The 15,489-nt window shown below is 42.4% G+C and overlaps 1 protein-coding gene across 2 annotated transcripts; it reads left to right on the top strand.

The window, feature by feature from the left end:
* Window positions 1-391: 391 nt before the first annotated feature.
* On the top strand, window positions 392-15,421 carry LOC121620864 (protein Hook homolog 2-like). Of its 2 annotated transcripts, XM_041957103.1 has the most exons (23): window positions 392-605; window positions 1,394-1,476; window positions 2,026-2,098; window positions 2,227-2,277; window positions 2,377-2,509; window positions 2,966-3,033; window positions 3,368-3,433; window positions 3,605-3,685; window positions 5,571-5,737; window positions 5,982-6,122; window positions 7,940-8,141; window positions 8,272-8,382; window positions 9,199-9,286; window positions 9,987-10,053; window positions 10,442-10,579; window positions 11,317-11,404; window positions 11,911-11,916; window positions 12,073-12,107; window positions 12,192-12,274; window positions 12,356-12,459; window positions 13,007-13,111; window positions 13,198-13,269; window positions 13,495-15,421. In XM_041957103.1, the coding sequence occupies exons 1-23, from the start codon at window positions 561-563 to the stop codon at window positions 13,621-13,623; spliced, it is 2,136 nt and encodes a 711-aa protein (XP_041813037.1). In that variant the 5' UTR covers window positions 392-560; the 3' UTR covers window positions 13,624-15,421. The 2 variants fall into 2 exon arrangements, with proteins under 2 accessions (XP_041813037.1, XP_041813038.1); XM_041957104.1 differs by lacking the exon at window positions 11,911-11,916.
* The last annotated feature ends 68 nt before the right edge of the window (window positions 15,422-15,489 follow it).

Raw genomic sequence — 15,489 nt, forward strand, 5'->3', positions numbered from 1 at the left:
TTAGGTTGATTCATGGTTAAATCTTGTACATTGTTGTATAAGAAATGTTACTTCTAAATTTTTTTGTCGCATTTGTGTTTAATTCTAATTTTGTGGGATTTGTTGTGTTAGCTGTTTTGTGTTTGTCAATTAGTGTTACTGATGCCTGTCTGGGTCAGAGATTTGTCATCTTAATACGGGTTTCATGGTTAAATAGCGGGTGAATAAATTAAATGAAATGTATGAAATTGTTTTTAAATCGCCAGCATTTGAGTCGACATGATTATGAGAGCTTAAAAAGACAGGAGGCTATTATTGTCATCATTGTTATCATTCACCATGACCAGACAAGCTGACCCGCAACATAATCCGTTTCCATGGGAACGCTCTTAATACGGAAGCTCGCTTGGATAACAGGAGCTGAAACGCATACGGGGTCGGAGCAGCAGGAGGCCGTGGCTGGACAATGACTGACGTGGAAAGTGTCAGGAGTGGGTAACAAACTTCGGGAGAGAAAAGTCTCCAGAGCAAAGCCCCTCGCCTCGCTGTAAGCTGCTGTGGGTTTCACTGGACACAGCACAATGAGTCTGGATAAAGCCGAGCTGTGTGATTCACTGCTAACCTGGGTAAGTTTGATATTAGCAAGGTTTACTAGCAGGGCTAACCGCCGGCTAACCGCTTACAGCAGGTGTTGGCAAAGTAAGAGGAAAAGTTAGATAACTTTTGTGAGTGAAAGCCTCGCATAATGGATAAAAAAGCTAATTTGTGGATTAAACAGGTCAACGGGTAAGCAGTATTAATGTGTGAAAGTTGTGTGTTTGGAAGCTAACTCGCTAGCTAGCCAAGCTAACTAGCAAGGTAACGTTGAACACACTGAAAGTTTGCTCTTGGTGGTCTGTAATACCTTGTTATCTGTACCAAACTGACTGCGGCGTCAGCAAAAGTTGACTGCCAGAAAAACAAACCCAAATAGCTTAGTGTAAGCTGAGAGACTTAATGTGAGGCTATCCGACAGAGTAACTTCTCAAACCCAGGGAAAATCCACCTGTTTGGCACTTTTCCCAAACAGAGGCAAGTGTAAGACTAAACCAAGAAACCAACTAATATAAATAGCTTGTAATCCCTCATAACTGCTCAGTACCTGTCATTCATTGGTGTTTACAAAGACTGAATTTGTTTTTGATAAAATTATTTACCTGCATTTTTTTTGTCAGTGGTTTTTCAATATTCAGGCCACTATAACGTGTTTTTCTACAAGTAGGAGATCCTTTTAGTAACACATTCATCAATATATATCAGTCTGGTTCCATTTAGTTTAAACGTTTAGTAAAGCACATCTGTGCATCAAATATGTAAGCCTTTTTAAAGGTTACTACTTAAATGACTTCTGAATTCTTGATTTCTTCGTTCTCAGTTGCAGACATTTCAGGTGCCCTCATGCAACAGCAAGTACGACCTAACAAGCGGAGTGGCCATTGCACATGTGCTGCACAGAATGTAAGGGCACACCTGTGCACGAGTATTTGTGGTTATTGTGTTTGGATTATGTAGGTGTCCATCATGAACTCAGATGACAAGACTTGTAGAAATTCATTCAGAATCTATTCCCCGAGATTTGCTTATCTGTGTGATTCACACTATATTGCACTTTGACTTGCACAAGGCCATTATCTATGCAAAATGTAAACCATTTGAAGACTGGAGTCTGGATTTGTGAGATAGGCTTTTATATATATATATATATATATATATATATATATATATGTAGGTGTGATTTTTTTTTTACATTTATGTATTTTTTGTGGGACACTCCTGTTCAAATGCCCTACAGGTAGATAGACAACATAACTAGCTATATAGTTATTTCACAACCGGAACATTATTGTCGTGTGTCAAGTGAATTAAATGAACTGTTGTACTCAAATGTCATTGTGCTTAGCAGAAGAAGCGCAGGGCCACATTGCCCTGTGGCCTCCTGCAAGTCTTGATGTCCAGAGATGTGTCGTCCTTGTCATCAACAGAGTTCTCTTGTGCTCTCATTAACAGAGACCCCTCTTGGTTTAATGAGACATGGCTAGGCCGGATCAAGGAGGAGAGTGGAGCCAACTGGCGCCTCAAGGTGATTTGTGAAACAGCAGAGTATGACAGTGTACCCTACAGTAACTTAGAATGACCAAGATGTCTGGGGGTTTTTTTGGCGAGGGAATTGTACTTTTTTTATCTGATTTGTTTTTTTTGTTTTTTCAGGTCAGCAACTTAAAAAAGATTCTTAAGAGCATGCTGGAATATTATCATGACGTAAGAAGATTTTATAATTTTAGCTCATTTTGCCACTAATGCACTTTTAGATTTGCTTAAGGCTCAATCCCAATGTCTTGACCTGCTCTCCATGAACAGGTGCTCGGTCACCAGGTATCAGATGAGCACTTGCCAGACGTGAACCTTATAGGCGAGATGGGAGATGTCACTGAACTGGGGAAGCTGGTGCAGCTTGTATTGGGCTGTGCTGTCAGTTGTGAGAAGAAACAAGGTAAACTGTGTGCTGTAAACAGGGTTTGTACAAAGTCTGAGGGGTTTGGTGTCTTGAAGGTGCTTGAAAAATGCTTCAGTTTTACTCTTTAAAAGCTGTACAAACCCTGTGTAAAATATTAAAGAATAAAAAGAAAAACATGTAGATGCAGCGATCTGTGAAAATAACACATGGGCTTAACTCAAAGTCGAATCACATGGTTCCTGCTTCATATCAGTCAGGGCCTGATCATCACATGTTGATAAACTGACCACATGGTTTTTTTTTCTGTACACTAATAGCCATTTTACAAGCTACAATTCAGAAGAAAGATGGTGTATTTGTTATTAAAACATTAGCTTGGTGAGCACGGGGTGTCTGAAAATACCAGTAGACGCAGTGCTGGTTTGGAGTATTTGTGTTAATCTGCATTTGGCTGCACCTTCACTGCTCTGTGTCGTCTTCTCCTAAACACAGAGCAAATCCAGCAGATAATGACACTTGAGGAATCTGTCCAGCACGTTGTGATGACAGCCATTCAGGAGGTGAGTGAGCCTCTCGCTTATCCCCCTGGTTCTCTCTACTTTGCATTAATCCTAGCTCTTAGTCATGGTTAATTCACAATCAAAGAAATCCGGATAAGCATAAGACTGAACAGAGTCCCAGAAATGCTACTCTGAGATATTTCAAGAATATGTTTAGTGTTTCATTGGCACACACAGGACTGGAAAAACATTGAACGTGGGGGGAATAAAAACCTGTTCGCGGTTTTACCAAAGTTATTCATAAACCCCCATAAGCCTGATTTTGGGAACAGTTCTTGTATCTTTTCTGTAATTTGAGTTTTTAATTGACTTTCTTATGACTGCTTTGTTCCAGCTTTTATCAAAGGAGCCTTCATCTGAACCAGGAAGCCCCGAGACCTACGGGGACTTTGACTACCAGGTGAAACCCTCAACACTTTCATTCTGCCTCTGTATATTGTTCTCGTTCTTTGCTCAAAAGATCTGTTACATCCTCCTTTTGTGTTTTCCCTCATTCTTTCATTAATGTTTACGCCTTCCTACTGTGGCTAGTATGACACCTTCTCTGTCTCCATTGGTTCTGTGTTTGCAGTCCAGGAAGTATTATTTTCTAAGTGAGGAGGCAGATGAGAAGGAGGACCTGAGCCAACGCTGTCGAGACCTAGAACATCAGGTTAGTACACCAAATTACATCTTACTAAGTAAACATTTTTGGAGGCCTTAAAGTTAAAAGATTTTAGTCCTGCTTGATTTGGTGACACCTGTAGTTACTCGTGGTAACATCAAATACGCTTAAATGCTACAGGACCCAGAATTCTAAGGGCATCAAAGACTCTTTTATCAGAAATACATGAGCGAGCAACTGGTGTATCTGTTTACACACAAACAAACGAACTCTCATTGGTTTGTAGAAGTCAGTCAATAATTGGACTTTTCCCATCATACTTTGAGCCACTGCCGTCTGATTACATGCTGAAAAGTCTCTTGCCTTTCAGCTTGTTGCCTGACATTTTTTATTCTGTCAGTGCTAACCTCATAGAAAACTACACTGTTTCCCGCAGTTGCTTCACAACAAAAGCCACCCCGTGTTTTGTGAGTTGAACCCTTTTAATGTGAAGCAGCAGCAGTAAGAAATGTTCGGCAGCATTAGTGACTCTTCCACTCACAATGAAAACTACCATATAGAGAGGTAATTATTGAATATAAATACATTGAATGGGTATTGCTGACTATATATACCTCTGACTATGAATGGTATCAAAACACATTTCATAACAATAAAATCTTAAGGATTCTAATTTCAAGAAAGCATTCTGGTGATTGGGTTTGTTTTATTTACTATTTGTCCAGTAGCCATTGGCTTTGTCTCAAAAGGTCAACTATTTTGTGGTTTTGAAGTAATATAAAACCATTTCACCTTTTATCTACCTGACGTTGACATAGAGGCCTAGTTTAGCTGTACTGTGGTTGCAGCATGTTGTTGAATGTGTGTGCCTGCTGCTTTTGTGCTCTGGCCCTTATTGATTAGCCTGCCTGAGACTTTGTTTGTGTTCTCATGCCTTGTTTTTGCACCACTGACTGAGAGGGGACTAATTTAGTATTTTTTAAAGATACATTCTAGTCAATAGTTGCATAACATCAAGATAAAAACTGACACATTGCCTTTGGATGGAGCAGTAGCCAACAATAATTTGTACTGCTCTCAGCCCACCTGTTTGTTTACTTACTCAGCCCACGCGTTAGGAATTAGTCATTTGTCTTGTTTTGAAAGCTATTTACTGTTCCTGGTCCTGTGCTAAAGCATGCAATCTGTCCTTAAAGTTCAGTGTAGGGTTTTGCTGTGTTCAAACTGGGAAGATGTCCAGCAGGTAAGTATATACTCCCCATTTTTTAATATTGGAATGCCAGCTTGTCTAACTGTAACTTGACTCAGACAAAACATTTTGTAAGCCTGTTGTTGCAGCTCTAAACCACAGTATCTCCCTTTCTCAGTCCAACCAACTTCACTGGCCCAATGTTACATTTCTCCCCCCTGCACCATGACTGGATAAGAAATGGCATTAATGTTCCCCATTGAGCTGTGCATATTCATCTATTTATATAAAAATCTGGTTTTCACCCAGAGGGCATTGTTAACAACTTCGCTGTTGAGAAAGTTCCATCTGCCTGAAACCACTGCATCAGCTGACTAACTAGCTTTTGACAACTGAGCATGTGAAATGAGAGCAAAGCATGTGTTCGAGGTACTGTAAGCATGAAAAGTGGTGAGTTTGTCTCAGCGTATCTGTGTGTTTTACTTCTGTTGTGTGCCAGTATTGTGGCTTTCTCATGTTTATTTTCAGATAGATGTCAATTGTTCACGTTAGCGGTCTTGATGTTTTTCTTTAAAGCAGCGTCGAGGACTTCTGATGCATCTTTTATCTCTTCTCCTTTTGCCTCTTTGTGCAGCTGTAGACTTGTCGCTCTGTGCACCACTTTTCGCTCAGCAGTCCATGATCTCCCGGTCTTTACACCTCTTTTACAACATTCGTCCTCTGTTCCTCTCTCTTCCCTCACAGCTCTCCGTGGCTCTGGAGGAGAAGTCGTCCCTACAGGCTGAGACTCGCACCCTGAAAGAGAAGCTGAGTCGCTGTGACTCCTTGGATGCATCCACCACTGCCATCACTGGCAAGAAGCTGCTTCTGTTGCAGAGTCAGATAGAGCAGCTTCAGGAGGAGAACTACAGGTACAAGCTGTGACACACACACACAGAGTTGCTGAGATTTTTACTTTTACGTGATATGCTCAACTGCTGAATGTTGAATGTCACTGGAGATTTTCTAGAAATTCAACATTCAATGGTCTTGTTAACATCATGATCACATGCAAATCATTCTTGAGTTGATTTTGTGCCATTTAGTGTCTCACAATGAGTCCATTCAGTTTACTCAGAAAAGCAAACCACTGCTCTCGTATCATTTATATGTCAGACTGGAGAACAGCAGAGATGACATGCGTGTGCGGGGAGAGATACTTGAGCGTGAAGTGACCGAGCTGCAGCAACGAAACGAAGAGCTGACCAGCCTGGCGCAGGAGGCCCAGGCACTCAAAGACGAGATGGACATTCTCAGGTGAGACCAGTGCAGGCACTGAGTTACTGTGGGAGCCAAAACAGTGCAGGCCTCCTCACAAGCTACCCTAAGCTTGTAGTCAGACTGTGTCAAACTGCAGAAAAGTCACGCTTGGTGGGCGTTAAATCACATGAGCACCCAGGGTTTTGTGTTCTCTACTTATGTAGCTTTCCAACAGAGCATTTGAGATGTGCAGTGTCAAACTAGGGAAGACTTACTGTATGAGGGTGTTTTAATGTAGTTCATTTAGAATTAACTGCCTTACATACAAATATTTTCACTATGTGAAATATTTTGTAAATACAGGCTATGTGTATCTACATACTAGTATCTACATCTAGTTGGTCTTCTTCTGGAATTGTTGCAAATAAGTCCAGATAATTATTATATACCTTAAATCAACCCTTATATCAGCTTTTATTGAGGTCAGTAAAGCACCATTTTGGATGAAAATATATCTCTTGTCTCTAATGGAAGAGTCAGGTGATCTTCTACATTTTTGTTTTTATATCAGCTTTTATTGAGGTCAGTAAAGCACCATTTTGGATGAAAATATATCTCTTGTCTCTAATGGAAGAGTCAGGTGATCTTCTACATTTTTGTTCCTATCAGTAAACCCCCAACTGGTTCCTTTAACGCTGGGACCAGACTGCACAAATATAGCCTGATTTTTAGACGATTTTGATGGAGGGATGTTGAGGTTGCTGTCAGGTGGGACAATGAAAGAGGAAAAGTTTGTTGAGCTGTGGCAACAGTACCCATGCCTGTTTCACGTTTCCTCGAGGGACAACCATGACTGAGTCAAGAAAGCGAGATATAGTGGAAGCACTTCATCAGCCCGGCGAGTGTGCTGTCATAACATTATCTCCGATCCGGCTGTGGGAATATACTTATCATTACTAATTCCAGATCTAACATTAAAGTAGCCTTTTTGATGCAGCCAACACAGCCAAGCTGCTCCTTGTAGAATAAATAACCATGGAAATAATTTTACTATGTGTGAAACCTGTTGTACCTGTCGTAATTGCTCTACAGATGCTCAGTAATTGTACAAATGAAGATGAACGGGCCGACGTTTACACCGCTTCTTGCATTCAGTTTTAATGTTGTAGAACATCCCCAGCCGTTTTTTCTTTTTAAGACCGCCGGCATCACACACAGCGCTTCTGTCGCCATGATTGACAGTTGCTACCGGATGACATCTGAACTCGTGATCGTGAAATAAGACGTGCTGTGATTGGTCGGGGTCGTACTTGTAGTCTTGCCAGTCACCCGACCAAGACATGACTCTGATCATTAGATCTGACACGGTGACCATCGTCAAGATAAAAAAATCGTGTAGTCTGATCCCGGCATAGCATGTTTTGTCTGTGTAGTCAGAGCCTACTGTAGCTCATTCCTCTGTGCCGCAGAGCTCTGAACAGAAACTATTAAAAGCACATCAGTGAGAGACAGACAGGAAAATTTAAAAGTACTGAAAGACAAACTGACACATTGTTGGTTTTGATCTTTTCAAATAATTTGACAGTCTCAAAAAATGTCAAGTATCACCAGCCTTTTTCCTTTAAGCAGTAGTTCATCTATTATCAGTTTACACTCACAGAAACAACTCCCACACTGCCCACACACAGACGTCCATTCAGCTCCTCTCTCTGACATCTGTGTTGATAATGTGAATTTCATGCATTGACACTGGTTTGCGTCAGAGTTGTTGGTTTTCAGTAGATAAGTACATATCTACATGGACGTATTGTGTAAAAGTCATATTCCTGTGCTGGTACTCAACGCCTCCCACACTGTCCTCTCCTCCCCCTCAGGCACTCGTCTGACCGGGTGAACCAGCTTGAAGCACTGGTGGAGACTTACAAGAGGAAGCTGGAGGATCTGGGAGACCTGCGCAGACAGGTGCGCCTCCTGGAGGAGCGCAACACCGTGTACATGCAGCGCACCTGCGAGCTGGAGGAGGAGCTCCGCAGGGCCAACGCGGTCCGCAATCAGCTGGACACCTACAAGAGACAGGCAAGCTGTGGGTCGGAAGGGGGGAGGGAGAGTGATACTTGTTCCCGTGTTGACGTCTGGCTTGTGCACGTGTTTGGAAAACATTGCAGTTTTTATAAAGAGCTCTGTTGCTATGCTCTCTGACTTGCAGGCTCACGAGCTGCACACCAAGCACTCGGCAGAGGCCATGAAAGCTGAGAAATGGCAGTTTGAGTACAAGAACCTTCACGACAAGTATGACGCACTACAGAAGGAGAAAGAAGTGAGTTGGTGAACATTGTCAAAAAAGAAAAGGTTCTGTGGGCAAAGAATGAGCTCTTGCAAAGTGCTGTTACTGTGCTGTCTTATCAGTGTGGAGCATCTGTTTGTAGTGGCTCTGTCTCATACCATGGTCACACTGAAGCCCTGTATTAGTAGACAAGATGCACCTATCTAGTTTTTGTTTCAGTGATGGCAGTCCTGTGTGGATCCACGTTTGTTATGATTATCCTGCAGGAGGAACTGTTGCCAGGCAAATATCGTACTATTCTTCAGTGGACTCCCACGTCCTGTGTCAATTCTAGCACCTTCTGCAATCTGACAGGAGTGATTAATGTCCGCAGTTACTTGTGGGAGGGATTAAGAAATACATACTGTACTGACATGAAGCCTACATTTCCTTTTTACTACTTGTAGTTAGTGTTTGTGAGTCAAGGTATACATAGGAAACTCGTCACTCCGTGGTGTTTGAGGGTCACGTTCGTTTCCATACGCATACCAGAGCTGGGTTAACAAAGCCTAATGGAACATTACTTAACATTTTTTCTTCATTGTCTTTTGGCATTTTAGCCTTTACTTGACAGTCAGACAATAGACGCAGTAAATGTGGGGAGAGAGTTCATGTGGTTTACACATTAACCATTAGTCCATCGGGGTGCTGTGCTTCCCTTGCTGTATTTTAAGTTTTCCTTTCCACACTTGTCAGGTTTTGCTGGATTTAATTTATATATGTAAGTGTTAGCCTAATAATTCTTTTAACACACAAACTAAAGCAGTCTGAATTGAAGCTGAAGCCCGTGTAATGTGCTTTGTCCTGTAGCGTCTGATCTCGGAAAGAGACACACTTCGGGAAACGAACGATGAGCTCAGGTGTGCACAAGTCCAACAGAGGTGCCTCACTGGAGCTGGTGAGTTGTGACTGCTCTCAATTTAGAAACAAATGCTAGAACCGCAAGATGGTAAAATACTCACTTGCGGTAGAATACATTCACAATTTTTAGCACTGTGTGTTGGTGGCTGACCATTAATTAACTTTGCACAGATATTAATGCTGTAAAACCTATAAAAAAAAACAGAATGCATTCATTTGAAAACAAACATTGTGTCAACAGAACACAGTTTTCCTAAGTGTTCTCGAGCCCATGTAGTAATATCAAAGTGGTGAACCTCGACTAAGCCTTTCCAGGATGCCCCTTTCATACCCAATCATGATGCTATCACCTGTTAGCAACCAACCTGTTTACCTGTGGAATGATCCAAACAGGTGCATTCCACGACTTTCCCAGTCTTTTGTTGCTCCTGTCCCAACTTATGCATATATTTACAAAAATCACTGAAGTTTATTAGGAAAAACATGAAATATATATTATCTTTTATCTTCGTACTGTTTTCATTGTGTAAATATCATAAAGATCAAAAAATTATCACATTCTGTTCTATTTGTTTTACACAGCGTCACAACTTTTTTGGAATGGAGGTTGAACGTGTAAAGATGTTTCATTAATGTGAAATATTCTTTCCCTGATTAAAACAAAATAAACAACTCAGGCCTTTTAATAAATTCTGTCAAGTTAGCAGCTGACACTTAATCTCTCTCTCTCTCTGCAGGAGGCTTGTGCGACAGTGGTGTCACAGTGGGAAACCTTGCTGCAGAGATCATGCCTACTGAGCTCAAGTACGTCTGTTCTGTTGTATCTGCATTCATAAGCCACAGTGTGGGAGTTAATGTGTACGTAACAACCAAATTTAAGCGTAACAGATGAGATTTTATTTCGAAACCTGTGACCTACATGCATTGGTGTCACTATCAGTAGCCCACTTGTGCTCTGTATTCATCATCCATAGTACGAGGCGCAGTTGGCGCCTGAAATAGCAACACGTGTCAGTGCTGCACATTTGGCCGGGGCGTTGTCGGATAGAAAGCTCGGCTAGCTCGGCAGGCCTTTAATGACTCTGTCGCTCTCTGACCCATTTTGTCTGACCTCCACCTCTTTCTTCTCACCCCTTTCCTTCTCCTCCTATCTTTCCCCGCCTTCTCCTCATCATTCGTCCTCCTTCAACAGGGAGACTGTGGTTCGTCTGCAGAGTGAAAACAAGATGTTGTGTGTCCAGGAGGAGACCTACAGGCAGAAACTAGTGGAGGTGCAGGCTGAGCTGGAGGACGCTCAGCGCAGCAAGAACGTCTTGGAAACTCAGGACAGGTAGGGCAGTGTGCGTGTGCGTGTGTGTATTTAACACTACTGAACAAGAAATTGGATTGTAAGTTAAGTTTAGAGTAGTCACCATATTGTGTGTTCCTGGACATTAAGCTGGTTGTTTGGCTGATGGTAGGAGTGCTATCTGCCTAAATGTCAACTCACCCTCTGGACTGTGTGCTCAACTGAGCTGTGTGGGCTGGACTGGAGGACAGACAGCAGAAAGCCAGATTGTCCCTCGACTGTGTGTGTGTGTGTGTATGCGTGTGTTTACATGGCTGTGGGCATGTGGACATGTGGGTGGACTGTGTGTGTGTGTGTGTGTGTGTGTGTGTGTGTGTGTTTGTGTGTGTGTCCATGCAACACCAGGCCCAGGGTGTGGGAAGCATCCTCAGCAACAGTAACAGGAGGAGAGGAATGGAGTGGGCATGCTCAGTAGAGCAAAGCAGTGAATGGCCAGGCAGCACACTTGGTGGAATGGCTGAACACTCCCTGCAGCAGATGTACAGAGATCCACATGATACTTTGCAAACATCTTCCACCCACAGCATCAACTAAATAACCTTGTGTTTCATCTTTACCATCTGCCTCCCTTTTCTTTGTTACTCTCTCACACAGTGTTCCTTAAACCTTTTTGGTTTCTCTCTGTTTGGTTGTCTCTTTTGTTTTTTTTTTTGTTTTTTTTGCTCTTTCTGTTCCTAACCCGTCTTCTTGTTCCTTCCCCGTCCTTGTCCGTTTCCTAGACTGAACCAGCAGCAGATCTCAGAGCTGCGTTCTCACATAGAGGAGCTCCAGAAAGCGCTTCAGGAGCAGGACAGCAAGACTGAGGATGTGAGTGGAGAGACTTCTGTCACTTTCTTTGTAACTCCCCTCATCTCAAACCAGTTGTCTACATCTAAGTCGACAGAATGTTGTGTGAATTAAACTGATCAACTCAAATCAAGAGATCAGCCTATATTTTTGATCTTGATCACATGATTGTTGTTAAGTACTGCTAAATTCATTGTTTTCTGTGAAGTATGAATCTGGACGTGATATATACTGTGATATACTCATAATACTGTGAAACTTGAATCTTCATGTCATTCCTGGAAGCGATGAAGTCAGAATAGTTTTATTTTATCTTTGGAGCAATGCTTCAGGTGGCACTCCCTGTGTGTAAGAACAAAGTGTTTGCATGACACTCAGTATATTGAAAGCACTTGTGTTTGATCTACTTTGATACATGTTGTGTGGGCATTTAACCCATGTTTGCTGTGGTGATTCACTGCTGACGCCTGCCCCTCTCTGTCTGTCTCTCTCCGCCTGCCCCCATCGATCAACTCTGCCAAAATCAGGCCATTGTAAGTACGGCCCACCCTCTGTCCACGGCCCATGATTTAACTCTTTGACAGCTTGACTCTCACAGCCTTTATGTGTGTGTCCGTGTGTGTGTGGCATTTAAAAACCTTGTGTGTCGGTTTTGAGTGTGATGTTTTTTTTCTTCTTCTTCTTTGAAGTCCTCCTTACTGAAGAAGAAGCTTGAGGAGCATTTGTAAGTACTCCACTGCTTCTTTCTTTTTTGTACAGGTTCCAAACACAAGTGAATTCACACACTCTTGATATGTGCTTAATGCAGGGAGAAGCTCCATGAAGCCCACTCAGATCTCCAAAAGAAAAGGGAGGTCATTGATGACCTGGAGCCCAAAGTGGACGGCAACAGTAAGTCAGTCCTCTCTGAGCACCTCCTGGTGTCCACACCCTCTTCTCTCCTTCACACGTCGTTTATTTTCTCCCTCTCAGTGGCAAAGAAGATTGACGAACTCCAGGAGATCCTGCGGAAGAAGGATGAGGACATGAAGCAGATGGAGGAGCGATACAAGCGCTATGTGGAGAAGGCGAGAACGGTCAGTCCACTTAACAGAACATGTAGTCCTCAGCATATGGCTCAAGCATAAAAGTGTGAGGGTTATTTTTATCACTGGTTAAAGGGCAACTCCGCTGATTTTAGTTATCAGAGTCTGTTAACAGGTGTTTGGGAGTACTGCTGCATACATGAAAACAGTTATATAAGCCTTTTGTGGCTCCAGAGGGAGCTGCGTGAAATCTGATGAATTGCCTCAAGTGATGTCACTTGAGGCAGCATTAGTTGGGGCTGAAGACTACAATTTAAAAAAAATCTGGGAGTGAGGAGTTAAGAAAGCAGCGAGCCTACCAGACCTCTTTGGCCCACTCCTCATCTCTGCCAGCAACTCAAAGCTACATTAGCTGCTGCTAGCATAACACACCTAAAGAGTCTGAACTGGAAGGAAGAAGAATGTGTAGAAAAAAGATGGCATCTCTGGCTCTGTTGCATCAATTCTTCGTTTTTTTAACTGTCCATCGTGAGTCTGACACCAATATAAGAGTGCAATGCTTAACCGGTGACCTGGAAAATGTCCTCTGTGTTTGCAGGTGATCAAAACCCTGGACCCCAAGCAGCCGGTGACCACGACTCCTGCCATTCAGGCACTGAAGAACCAGCTGACAGAGAAGGAGAGAAAAATCCAGCACTTGGAGGTTTGAGCCTTTTGACATAGTGACACAAAGGTCACCGTAGATCTTTAAATCTCACTAATGCAAGACGATCTGCTCTTGTTGCGCAGCATGACTATGAGAAGAGCAGAGCCAGGCATGACCAGGAGGAGAAACTCATCATTACTGCATGGTACAACATGGTGAGTGTAGAAATGCATAAAAACATGGAGAAGGCCTCACAGCATTTTGTGGTCTTCGTGAATTTGAATGGTCCTCTGTTGTTGAAAACACTTAATTGGTTTTATGAAACTCCGAAAGAGTTTTGTGGCCAAACCAGGGTTTTTACAAGTCCTTGCTCTGCACATCCATAATTTTTCACCCACACACCTGATTCTCATCTCCTCCTTCCTCTGTCTGGCTCTCAGGGGATGGCACTGCATCAGAAGGTTTCTGGCGAGCGGCTGGGTCCCTCTAACCAGGCCATGTCCTTCCTTGCCCAGCAGAGGCAGTCCACCAACGCCAGGAGAGGCCTGATTCGACACCATCCGAGATAAACGGTCCAGGCAGGAGAGCAAACGTTCTGATGGGAGGTATAGAGAAGATGAGCTGATCTGAAGTCGGCTTCATCTGAACGCCCTGTACCTTTTTGCCTTTATGCCTTCACTGGATCGCTGCACCTCAGAGAGTATTCCTCATGCTGCTACTGCCCCCTGCTGGCTCTTAATGGTACAAGATGTTTCTTTTCTCTGTGCGGCCCCAGAGGAGAGAGATACTGGTTGACTCTGTTGTTGATTCAGAGTTAACCCATAGAAACAGAAATGATGGAGCAGAAGGAGTTGTAGGCCCTGAAAAGAGGCTGTCTCACCTTTTAAGGTGACTTTTATTTTTCTGTAGCCTCTTGGACTCTGTCCTGTTTGTTTAAGGTCTGTTTTAAACCTTTTTTTAATCTTTTATCTTCTATAATAGGACAAATTGAGAAGTAGTTAATTTAAGGTAACAGTGAGAGGAGTTAGTAGGGGTATTACTGTTATATTACTACTATTGGAAGTGCTAAAGAAGCCCTAAAGCTGCACAGACTGTAGACTGAAAACGGATGATCGCATTCAGCCGTTAGAACATCTCCTTGGTTTTGTTCCTTCGTTTTGAATTTTCTAATAGCTTTTATTTTTGTCTTCTTGGTTGTATTTTGAGGTGAGTTTGAGTTTTTTGTGTCAATATGAAGGACCTCCAAAAAATGTCGATCATGAGGGTGTGTTAATGGCCTTAGTTTTTCCCCCCTCTTTCGTAGTCACTTGAATCGTTTTCTCTAAACTTAATTTTCATTATAAGAATTTGTTTCACAAAATTCACCAAAGCACTTTCCTAGAACTGTGGGATTGTTCAGTGCCTCAGAATACTACAAATACTCCTCCTACGGACGAGACTGAAGTCTGAGATATTTGCAGTGTGAACCCCTTCTCACTGTCACAACCAACGCAAATTTATTTTCATTTACTTAAAGAAAATGTCACACTGCAAGCTCATGTTCATATGGCTCATGATGATGTGACTTCTGCGTATGATTTTTCTTGACTTATTTGTTGCCTATGAATTTATCACTTCAAGATTTTTTTCTTCTTCTTCCCAAAGATTGACACAGGGTTTCGGTTGTGGGTCGGACCTAATTGCACTCACCACTTTAGACTCCAAACTGATGTGAATATGGGCAAATATAGGCCTAGTTTATTACAAAGACTGGAAAACCAGTGCACAATGTGATTGAGTCCATCATGATGAAAACACTAAAAAGAATGACTCAGCTAATAGCTGTTTACCGCTGCTAGAGCTCATTTACAGTTAAACTGAACTGGAAGGACACGTACTCATCGATACGCTGGAATTCTGTCTGTTGGCAGGAAGCTGGAGGCGGGTAGAAAGGTTGAGCCTGTAATAGACGGCACATTTGTCAACACTACGCCTGCGGTCATTCATTACTGGTTAATTTTCCTTTTCAGCAGACACAGTCATTTTAGTCTGTCCCATGTTAGAGCTGCTGTTTTGTGACTTGTACTGTGTCCCTGTGAATGTTTGTGCTATGGTCTACGCAGACCAGAATCCTGCCGTTTTGGGCGCACACGTTTCTACTGATGTTTCATTGTTTGAGTTGATATTTATGGTGTTAAGTCAGTATCTTTGCTGCACACTTGCATGGCTTGAAGGGGTTAACTTTTTAAGTTGTCAGTGTTTGTATCATATTGCTGGTCTAGTAGATTATAGCATGGTGTACTTTACACAGGGATCTGAGGCAAGTTAAAGATTTGTAGTCCCGTCTGTTCTACTTTTGCACTACAAATAAATGGGATCTAAAGACAAGAGGTGGTGGTCTGGTGTTGTCTTTGCCAATACATTAAAGTTAACATTAAGAACCACGTAACAGCCCA

This window comes from Chelmon rostratus, chromosome 17 (genome assembly GCF_017976325.1).
Source record: "Chelmon rostratus isolate fCheRos1 chromosome 17, fCheRos1.pri, whole genome shotgun sequence".
Taxonomy (NCBI): Eukaryota; Metazoa; Chordata; class Actinopteri; order Chaetodontiformes; family Chaetodontidae; genus Chelmon; species Chelmon rostratus.